Below are 11,724 nucleotides of genomic sequence, written 5' to 3' on the forward strand. Positions count from 1 at the left end.
AGATATGGTTTGTATGGTTGTTAACATGTATAATTGAAAGAATTCTTTTGTAAAAGTATAATATATACTCACACATCTTTTGTGAGTGAGTGGTGAGAAATGAGAAAATAATTAATAAACTTTTATTGATTATTAAAAAATGGTTAATTACAAGAATATAACTCCCGTAAAAAAAATATTTATTGAAAAAAAAAAGAAAAAAAAAAGAAGTAAATATATAACGGACTGCAAAATACTTTATTCATTGTAATTTTTTAGATTTGATTGATGTACTATCAATGTGTTCTAAAATATCAATATTGTGTTAAAAAAAAAAAACAAACAAACAAACAAAAAGATTTGTTTGTGCTAGATAAGTTTCAAAGGTAGTCGGATGTATCCGTTATATAAATGTTTATATATATACATATATATATATATATATATATATATATTTATGGTAGAATGTTTGGATAAAAAATTTTATGTTATTGTAAAATTTTGCAGTCACGTTATTTAAAAAAAACAATAAAAAAAGAAAAAAGAAAAAAAGGGGATTTTTATTCTTTGTAAATTTTCTTATTTTGTTTTCAATATTAGTTTAATTAATTGTCTGCTTTAATACTTAGCCTTTTTCAATGAGAGTTAATATTCATTCCAACTCCATGAGTGAAAACTAGCTATTCCTTAAACATTTTGACCTGAAAGAATATATGGAGTTGAGGCTTTTACAATAATATTCTTGATATATACATGTTATGGTGGGTGGTGTGAATTATCTTTTTGACTATATTATTATAAAAACTTTAGAAATTTAAAAAAAAATATATATATATATATATTGTTACTTTATATATTATGAGAAAATAATAATAATAATAAAAACACATCTAATTATATATTATTTTATTAAACAAATATATATATATATATATATATATAAATCGGTATATGATTTTGTTTTTAATGAATATGTTTGTATTTGAATATATAAAAGGAATAAAGAATCTAGGTTGTGATTTTCCGATAAATTTTATTACTAAGGGACTAGTAATAAGATAGTGTGGGGGTGTGATGAAACTTAAAATTAATAATTTATTATATGTTAAAACCTGTATTTTAAAATTTAAGTTTCATTAAAATTATAAAATTATGTTATTTTAGTATTGTTTGTTTATATTTAATTGTCTTACTAAATATGTTTTATTTTCAGGTTTTCTACGTGTTGGTAAAATAATGATAACTCAAGCTAGAAAATTCAAATGGAGGTGACTCAAACATGTTTGGAATCCTTGAGAAATTATCTACAACTTTGCAGAAGACATGATTGCCTAAAAAGTTCCTTCAGATGATCAAATTGTGCAAATATCAAAAGGAGGACAAATTTACTTTTACTATGACCAGCATATAGTAAAAAATCATAACTATTTCAATATTTAACCAAATGAGGTGAAACAAGTGGCCAAATTCATCTACAGACAATTCCCCACATGTTTGCCGTTTTGAGCAGAGTCAAATTCGGTGATTAAAGTCGTGGAACAAAGCATTGAAAGAAGGGACATGGAATTGAACTTGGAGGAGACAAAGAATACTATTGCAACTACATGGCATTAATAAAAATTTTGACCCTTTCTCTCATTTGGCCTATAAATAGAGACCTTGTGCTAGCTTGAAAATCATTCTATCTCATTGTAAAATATAGTGTGAGTGTGTATCAAAGTTCTAAGTTCCAATATATTTTCTTTCATGTTCTCAACTATGAGTGATATTTTAGTGTTGATCAAAAGTAAGCTTATGGCAAGCTAAATCTATTATGTCAAGGTGAAGAGGATGCATTCTTGGTGAAGTAAGATTGTTTATATTTTGTATATTCTTTCTTTAATTCTTTTCATTTAGCTAACTTATTTTTATTGTAGGTATAAAAATGAATTATTTGTTGTTATCAATTTACATCAAATGCTTGATACCATTAAAGTGGTTATCTTGATTTGTTGTTTAATTTTGATACAATAAATATTTCATCACTTATTATTATATATATATAGATATATATATATATATTTATATAATAATATCATAATATTTTATTTAGATGATAGTGTGGCTCTGCCGGTTGTTCTAAATGAAATATTATGATTTAATACTAACATCTAACAATCTAACATTTACTTTATCGCAACTAACTTTTATTTTTCGCATCTAACATTTACTTTATCGCAACTAACTTATTAAATCAATATATTTCATTTAGGCAATAGCGTGGCTCTGCCGGTTGTTCTAAATGAAATATAATGATTTAATTTAACATTTACTTTATGCAATTATTTATTTATATAGTCATAATTATAATCATAGGTACCATATATAAAATATATGTTAATTCGGTATTTTCTATAGTGGGAACTATATTATATTATGTGTGTGTTTAATTTTCTTGGAACCATTATTTATGGTGGTTTCTTTTGTTTTACTTTTAGTTAAACAATATTACATAAACCAAGAATAAATCCTCAAGCCTTGACAAAATTTATAATTTGTAAACTTCATTCTTGCATTTGGTAATCTATAAATTAATAAATTTAAACTCAAAATAACCTCTCTGTGGATCGATCTCGTACTTACGAAATATATTACTTGCAGACAACCTACACTTGGGTGAATTATTATTTAAGTAGTAGCAAGTTTTTGGCGCCGTTGCCAGGGAGGTATAAATTAAGTTTATATTTGTTAATTATGTTTTATGTATAAGTATTGTGTTGTTTTTTTTTTGTATGAGTATTTGGAGTCGAAAAAAAGTGGTAGACTTATTCGAGTATCTGAAAATAATTTAAACATGGATGATAATTCAAATAATCAATATAATAATAATAATAATCAAGAACATGATCAATTAAGAACACTTAGGCACCATATGAACCCTATTAGAACTAGTGTCCCATCTTGTTTAGTTTTTCCTCCTGATGCATCTAATTTCAACTTCAAACCTCAAATTATTCAACTTTTACTAAATTTTCATGGCTTAGATTCTGAAAATCCATATTTGCATCTAAGAGAATTTGAGGAAGTTTGTAACACTTATAATGATCAAAATTGTAGCATGGATATAGTTCGATTAAAGCTTTTCCCTTTTTCTTTAAAAGATAAAGCTAAAATATGGCTACAAAATTTAAGATCAAGTTCAATAAGATCATGGGAAGTGTTTGTTCCATATTTGTTTTAATATTAAAAAAAATTAATAGGATTTATTTTAAAAAATAGAGAATGTTCCAGATTTGAGCACAATTTCTCATAAACAAGTGTTTGTCATGTTTACAGCACAAGGTGGCATATGTGATTCTAACATGGGGTAATTTGGTATATGACTTTACATATAATTTAATTTTAAAATATAACATGTTTATTTATTTTTTCTAAATGAGCTTATTTTCAAGTTGCAAATGTGGAGATTATAAACGAAAAAAAGGGTTAAAAATGTTATAAATCAAGAAAAGGAATTGGAAAGGGTAATTTCTTAACATAAAAATAGACTCAAAATCCAAAATTCATCCACACCATAAAAGTGGCTATTCAAATACAATAAAATATAAAAATATATACATGACATATGCCCCTAAAACACTAGAATACATACATGAAGACATTATGTATGTATGTATGTATGTATATATAAGACTCTAACACGCTCTTGTAGTGTTACCCAACCATTAAATTTTGGAAAACAAATTTGATGTAACCAAAAAATATCGCGGGTCCGATCTGATGAACCAATTTTTTTATTTTTTGTATTTGAGGTGCAGGTCGGACAGAGCTTTGGTGAGGATCTGCACGAACGAGCAAGAGTTAAAGGGCACGTTAAATGTTTCTGGTGTGATCCCACTGATGCTTAAATCGGATATTGTGAAAAACTTAAGAGTGTAAGAGAAAATAATACCGAGTGATAATAATGTGTGCATGTTCAAGATCAAAGGGTGTACTTGGTATTTATAGAGCTGAGAAGGGTCATATGCCTTGTATGAGAATGACTCTATTAAGGAAAGTTACTTCAAATAAGTAATTTGTTGCCTGATTCATACCGATTTAAATTATATTTGATAAATTTGAATAAATATTAATATCTTCGAGATTGTTCCCTTGTCACCAAATATTTGCATATGTATCCCATTTCTAGAGAACTCTTCGTAAATATTAGTATGGGCTCAGCTTAAATAGTCATAGTGAATGCTCGGTTATCTTGGAACCAGGGGCGGAGAACAATGTGGGCAAAGCTGGGCATAAGCCCAGCAGATTTTTTTTATATTTTAGGCCTAGATATACATGTTTAGCCCAATTCACAAAAAAAACAAAAAAGAATGGATTGAATTTTAAAATTCAATTAATGTTTAAGGCCCAATTTAAATGGATAATTAAGTGTGTAGATTTGAAGTCCAATTCAAAGACTTATTAGGTGTAGATTGTAAATCATCATTGGGGAAAAAAAGCAGCCGTTCAAATTCAATTGAAGGAAAACGCACGCAAGAGAAAGTTTCCGACAAAATTGAGGAAACAAAATTTTTTCTAGGTTTCAAGGTTTGTATTTCAAATTTATTTATATCAATGATATAGATTATGATTTGTAAATATTATGTTAATATGATGATTGTTGCTTCAACTTTGGCAGTAATTAGGAAACCTTGAAATTAGTATCTATTTTTTAGTTGAAAATGTGTAAACATTGAAATTAGTATCTATTTTTTATTTGTTCAAAGAATAAAAATTTGTGAATTTTTTATATTAAAAATCTACATGATTTAAGTTGTTTTTTTATATTTGAATTATGCTGAAATTTTAAGATTAAACTTTTATGATTAAAAAATATAGAATTTGCAATTTAAATCGAATTATAACTTATAAATTTCATTTTGATTACAATTTACAGGTGAATATTGCGATGAAGAATCAAAAAATCTTTGATTTCTTCAAAAAGAAAAATGACGAATCAGCGTCAACAGGTGATTTAAATGAGCCAAATAATGCATCTCCTTTTATTTCAGAACCAGCATCAACAAAAAAACCAAGACTTGAAAATGAGACTCTTAATGAACCACTTCCGAACATCACTTTGCAATATATTTCTGATCCTGGAATTCGCATCCCAATATTGCAGTATCCCATTGAACTACAAGATGAGGTTAGAAGAGAATATATTGATAAAGGGCCGATTCAGCCTATATATGATTATCCTTTTGATGAATGTGAAGGTCAAAAGCGTAGATTCCAATCTTCTTGGTTTCAGAAATATCCATGGCTTGAATTTTCTATTGAGAAGCAAAGTGCATTTTGTTTCCCTTGTTATGTCTTTGACACTAATTCAGCACAATTTGACACATTCACTGTCAAGGGATTTAAAAATTGGAAAAGAGTTAATTGTAAAAATTGTCCATTCAAGAGACACGAAGGAGATGGGAATTCAAGACATAGCTTTGCTATGAGAAAATGGGGAGACTTGAAAAATCTTGATCAACACATTGATAGAAGATTAGATAAACAATCTTCTGAGCAAATTGAGCGAAATCGTTTGCTCTTAAAGGTGTCTATAGAAAGTGTGAAGTTTCTTGCAATGCAAGGTTGTGCTTTTAAGGGTCATGATGAATCAGTTGACTCTAAAAATCGTGGAAATTATATAGAATTGATCAATTTTTTGGGAAGAATGAATCCAGAAATTGGTAGTATTCTAGAAAAAGCAGCTAAAAATGCAAAGTACACATCAGCGGAAATTCAAATAGAGATTTTGAAAATTATTGCTGGTATTGTGAGAGATAAAATTCGTGAAGAAATTGGAGAAGCCAAATTTTGTATCTTAGTTGATGAAGCAATTGATGAGTCAAATAAAGAACAAATGGCTATCATTTTAAGATATGTTGATCGGGATGGGTTCATTAGAGAACGATTTTTTGAAGTTGTCCACGTTGAAAATACAAGTGCATTAACTTTGAAAAAAGATATATGCAATGTATTCAACCAGTACAATTTGTTGATTGAAAATCTAAGGGGGCAAGGCTATGATGGCGCAAGTAACATGCGTGGGGAGTGGAATGGAATCCAAGCATTATTTCTTAAAGATTCTTCACATGCTTATTATATTCATTGTTTTGCTCATAGACTACAACTTGCTTTAGTTGCAGTTTCTAAAGAGGTGCATGATGTGTGGCGTTTCTTTTCAACATTAACTTCAGCTATTAATTTTGTTGGTTCATCTGCTAAACGTCATTTTCAATTGAAATCTATCCGAAAGATGAAATTAATGATTTGATAGAATCTGGAGAAATTGACACTGGTACTGGAGCTAATCAAGATTGTTTTTTGATACGAGCTGGAGCTACTCGTTGGAGTTCACATTTCAACTCTGTTAGGAGATTCATTGGTTTGTTTGGTTCAGTGAGTATACTTCTTCAAGATCTTGTTGACAAAGGTCTCAATAGTAACATTCGAGGAGAGGCTAAAGGTTTGTATTTGGATATAAAATCATTTGACTTTGTATTTGTGTTGTTTTTGATGCATGAAGTTTTGGGAATATCAGAAAAGTTGTGTCAGACATTACAGAAAAATGACTTAGATATTTTGAATGCTGTGAATTTCGTTTCTACGACTAGAATAAATCTTCAGCCGATCCGAGATGGTAGATGGGAAGAATTTCTTTGGAGTGTGATTAAGTTTTGTGAAAGTAATGATATTGAGGTACCAGACTTTGATGATTGCTACACACGAGGTACAAAACGTTCTTGTCAGCTGAAAAATAATATAACAGTCCATGATCACTATCATTTTGAAATATTCAACGCAGTAATAGATTTTCAGTTGATGGAATTGAACGAGAGATTTCCAGAGAGCACAATGGAACTTCTTACTCTTAGTAATGCTTTGAGTCCCGTTGATGGATTCAGATCATTTTCTCCATGTGACATTTGTTCTCTTGTTGAAAAGACAAGATTTGATGAGAGAATTAGATCATTATAAGTTTGATGTACCGCGTCATGTGCAGTTTCAGAATCTTGATTCTTTGCATCATTTGTGCCAAACATTGGCCAGAACAACGAAGTCGGTTATCTATCCTTTAATTGATAGGTTGGTTCGATTGGTTTTCACTCTTCCAGTTTCTACTGCAACTACAGAACGAGCTTTTTCAGGGATGAAACTCATTAAGACGACACTTCGTAATAAAATGGAAAATGACCTTTTGGCCAATACCATGGTTGTTTATATAGAGAGGGATATTGCTCTGAGTATTGATACAGAATTTATCATAAACAAGTTTGATCTATTGAAAAATCGCAAAATTCGGCTTAAATAAGAATTCGGTATGTTCCTTTAACTTCTTTTTTATTTTTATTATATGAAGTTCAAATTAATATTTAAAAATATTCTGCCCACCGGAAAAAATATTCCTGGCTACGCCACTGCTTGGAACTTTATATTCATGAAATGCTTTTCTAGGCATAACCAGTTCAGGCTCTTTTGACAGTTTTGTCCCTCACCATATTTACTTGTAATAGATATGGGCCAGACACACCTTTGTGATGGGCTCACATTCGAAAGTGGGTCAGATCGATCTCGGGTTGGATCGACTACCTGATGATATCAGCATTACTTCTTTTTTTTGCCTGAAAGAAGTATGAAGTTTAGACCAAGTATTTGGATCGAGGCTGGGCCAACCAGAATAGTTTGTGTTAGTCCATGATTTGTGTTAGTTCTTGATACGTGTTAGTTCAGCCATCATCTAAGTCATAGAAAATGGACAGTTGAGATTTCAATCAACGTGCTCTCCTACTGTTGGTCATTGATAAAAGAATAGATGGCCACAATTATATGTTAGTTCATTTCTCGAGGCCACCAGTCGGATTACATCCTCAATCTGGGCCGTAGGACCAATCTTGTTCTAATAGTCACCATCATTCATCTTTTCATATAAATACAAGGCCCCCTCTGTCATTTTCATTTTTTCTCTTCTTGTGTCATTATTCTGCCCAATTACCAAGCGATTCTCTACTGGATTTTTGAGCTTGATTTATCCTTTTTCTTCTTATTAGTAAGTTGTAATTTTTTAGAATGTCTAGCCCTGACCCTTTGATAGTCCAGGAGGTGACCAGATATGCGGACGTCTCCTTGTATTTTTACTCAACCCTTATTTCCTTGGGACTTCTCTTTAGGTACTTTCAGATTCCTATTATTGTAGCCCTCCTCCTTAAGTTTGTTCATATTGAAAAGTTCACCCTGGGTTCGTTCTGTATAAACCAAGCACCAATTCTTGGGGGGAACCATACCTCTCACAAGAGCTAGTCGAACCGATTATTTTTTGTTCGCTCTCCCTGCTCGAGACGCCCTGCTCTTGATCCAACCATAAATGTAACAAACTTCCTAACCACTATGGAGGTACATTGCTTTAGGACCCTGAGCCTAATGAAGGACAATATATTATCTCACTTTAGATTTTATGAGAAGGGGGTGGAAGTGGAAGAGTACTATAGGTGGGGTATGAGTTCCTTAGTTATTTCCTTTGTTTTATTTTATATCTTTGTCTTGCTTTATTTCCTTAGCCTTTCGACCTTGTAAAAATGTAACCATCTCGGATATCCGAGTCCCAAGGGTTTTAATATGTCATGTCATCACATATTCTTGCTTCTCAATTCGGCAGATAAGATCAGCAGTGTCTATTTTGATTATGTTTAAGTTCTGAAATCTGAAGGGAATGCATATTCATAATCGTGATTACTTCAGTAATATGTTAAGAGAGATTTGTTTTGAAAAGATCAAGATCCAGAGAAGATGCCATGTGATCAGCCCTAAATCCAGTTATGTCATTATGCATATTTATCAGTGATTGATGAATGAAGTGGATTTCATCAAATTATGCAAATTTTGGATTATATCCTTGATCTTGATCTTGGAACTTTGGAGTAAAGATTGGTGGAGAAGTGTGTGTCAGCTCAAGTTCAGTCGCTTCTTGTTCTGCTTGAAAGGATGTAGGTATTTCCAGTTCAGGATCCTCATCGATATGCTATGTTGATATTTCTTCTTATTTTTCTTCTTAAGTCAGTAGCTTTTGCGGAGTAATGATGCATGTAAATTGAAACATGGTGCGAATTATTTCGCCAATAGATGAGAGCTGAGTCGAATATGCTACATCCGTCTGATCTGTTGTATGGATCTGTTGAGGACTTTTCTGTTATGTCAGGGATGCAGCATCCGACTTGGAATCAACTATTGCTACTGATGTACGTGGTATAGCCATAGTGATCAGTGCATCAGTTTCTGGAGCAGATGTTGAAGTTATTTCAAGAGTAATCGTTATGTCTAGGGTATGCAACATCTCTGCTGATGTAATCAGTGAAATTTCAGGAAGAGCTAGTGAACAGTGCGTGGTCATTGAGTTTTTCTTAAGCTTTTCACATTGTTGAGGGTGCAAAGTCTCTTTGAGAATCTGATCAACGGAAGGATCAGATGTAGGATGTTGGTCAGCTTGACTTATCGTTTCTTTTTCTCTATCAAATTGTTTGATTTGTTCATTCAGATCCATGTGATCTGAAGGACTGTGTTCTTGAATTACTTCAATAGATAGAGGTAGTTGAAGCTCTGTTCTCATCAAATTGACTCTCAAGAACATCTCATGTGTATCTATTTCTAACTGACTGATGACTACACAGTCATAATTTGTTTTTGGGTCATGAGGATTAAATTTTTGTTTTTTCTTGCTAATCAGGAGCCTTAAACGACTATCCCTTATCATTATTGCCAGAAAATCTATTCTCTTTAGAGCTTAAGGAATGACCCGAGTCTCAGTCCATTTTAGAATTTGATTTTCTTGAGTTGTCATTTGTTCGAGTTTCTTCAGAGTCTTTATCTCCCAATAATGTCTGAACATTCTATTATTTGCCCATTTATCAAACTTCTTTAGCTAAATCTAGACTATATTTTCCACATCCTATATGGATAGATTGATACCCATTTGAATATCTGACAACAACTTGGGTGGTTCAATAAGTGTGCTCTTTCCTTTGGCTTTGGGTTCAATCTGAGGTAAGCCTGATTCATGAAAGGCAATGTTTGTTTCAACTATCTTGATGCTGGTAAAACCTTGCTGGTCAAAACAGTTGGGATGAGAGTTGGTATAGGCTCATTGAGGTGCTTCACAAGTTTGGTTTTCTTGGTCATTTTCTTGTTCTGAGGAGCTAATGAGAAGACTCGAGTGAGAGGCAGCTTCTCTTGATTAGAATAAGTGACTTCCGAATCAGACACCTCAACTGTAAGTTTTCTTTTGACTGGTGTGTTTTTGGGTGATTTCTTCTTCTTCTTTTCTTCATCAACTAATTTATTGGCCTTCAACAGGTTATCTGTAGTGATGGTGTTCTTTTATTTGTAAACATCAATGAAATTTTCGTTGAGCACCTTACGAACGTGCAGATTGGTTGACGATCCAAGCTGCGCTTGAGACTTTTCCACTTGTCGGCATATTTGAACAACAAATCATTGGTGTTGTTTGTCTCGATGAGAGATCGTTGCCACAAATATGTTATACAAGACTGCAGACCTGTTGATTTTTTTATAAATGTAGTGATAACAGTCATCATTTCCCATCATTCCACTGTGAATGAATCAAAGGATGTTGGAACTTTTCAAGTTCGCAATCTTGATTTTGATGTTAACAAAACTTGTTAATTTGTGTTAATAATAATCTACCTTAGTGTGCAGAATCTAGGATCAGTCACGAGCTGTTTACATCGCAAACTGAAGACTCAACTGATCGCACAAACTGAATCAGTCTAACTGTTACGTCAATTGAGTAGTCCAACTGATTGTCCAGTTTATAGGTGGTTCAGCAGGAGAACCTCAGAAGCCTGGCCAGCCGAAATAGTGTTCAACTGATGAAGAAACCCAGTTGATCAGTTCAACTGAACGAGAGTGAAATCAGTTCAACTGACGAGTCAACTGATTTTACTAGCCCAACTGAAGATCAGTTCAGCTGACCAGTTCGGAGCATCAGTCAGAATATTTCAGCTGTAGATGAAGACCAACTCTTTCAGTGGATTCCAGCTATACGTGAAGGTACAAAGTCATTATCCAGTCAAAGGACAATAATGAACGTTGCATCAGAGCATTAAAGACAAAACGTTTCAGAAGGGCAGTCGGAAATACGAGACACAAAGTCCAAGAAACGAATTCAAGATGCAACGGATACAATAAATGAGTCTCACTGTATGTTCAGTTTCCCGTCATATAACGAAAAGATCAGTGAAGACTCAATAACAAGACCAATAAAAATAAGAACGATATACAGAAACAAAGAGCTTCAACGCAAATAAGAGTGAAAAGAAAGAGCACGCACATTTCACATCAGCTTTCAGAAGCAATTAGCCCAGAGGGACACTTTAACATGTTATCTGCTTAGTTTAGAAGTTTATTTCCCTCAGTGTGGGATAACATCCTTGTTCAGTTCTCACACACAAACACTCTCAACCACTCAAATACAGTCTTGCACAAAGACGTTAAACTTGTATATGTAGTCTTTAACACATAGACGTTAAAGAAGTGTTGGCTGGAAGGTGCTGCCTTCAGTCATAGCTAGGAGTTCAATTAAGCAGTAGTGTAAGTCCTAGCTAAGTTGGTTTGTACAAGTGTTTGTATAAATAAAAGTCTTCTAGTGGATCCTACCCGAGGCGGTAGAATGGGTGACGTAGGAGCAGTTGAAGTCTCCGAACATCTATAAACATATCT

At 32.3% G+C, this 11,724-nt stretch overlaps 2 protein-coding genes across 2 annotated transcripts; both read left to right on the forward strand.

Moving 5' to 3' along the window:
- The first annotated feature begins 3,320 nt into the window (after nt 1–3,320).
- On the forward strand, nt 3,321–6,932 carry LOC142523902 (uncharacterized). Its single transcript, XM_075627635.1, has 4 exons — nt 3,321–3,325; nt 3,777–3,893; nt 4,461–4,545; nt 4,895–6,932. The coding sequence occupies exons 1-4, from the start codon at nt 3,321–3,323 to the stop codon at nt 6,266–6,268; spliced, it is 1,581 nt and encodes a 526-aa protein (XP_075483750.1). The 3' UTR covers nt 6,269–6,932.
- On the forward strand, nt 6,511–6,972 carry LOC142523903 (uncharacterized). Its single transcript, XM_075627636.1, has one exon. It carries the CDS (start codon nt 6,511–6,513, stop codon nt 6,970–6,972), a length of 462 nt encoding a protein of 153 aa, XP_075483751.1.
- The last annotated feature ends 4,752 nt before the right edge of the window (nt 6,973–11,724 follow it).

This window comes from Primulina tabacum, chromosome 14 (genome assembly GCF_025594145.1).
Source record: "Primulina tabacum isolate GXHZ01 chromosome 14, ASM2559414v2, whole genome shotgun sequence".
In the NCBI taxonomy this organism is placed as follows: Eukaryota; Viridiplantae; Streptophyta; class Magnoliopsida; order Lamiales; family Gesneriaceae; genus Primulina; species Primulina tabacum.

What these genes read in the sequence shown, in the direction of transcription:
- LOC142523903 (XM_075627636.1), top strand. Translation starts at nt 6,511, where the DNA reads ATGCATGAAGTTTTGGGAATATCAGAAAAGTTGTGTCAGACATTACAG.
- LOC142523902 (XM_075627635.1), top strand. An exon ending in ATTGTGAAAAACTTAAGAGT is followed by an intron (nt 3,894 to 4,460) that starts GTAAGAGAAAAT and finishes GAAAAAAAGCAG; the next exon opens with CCGTTCAAATTCAATTGAAG. An exon ending in AATTTTTTCTAGGTTTCAAG is followed by an intron (nt 4,546 to 4,894) that starts GTTTGTATTTCA and finishes TACAATTTACAG; the next exon opens with GTGAATATTGCGATGAAGAA.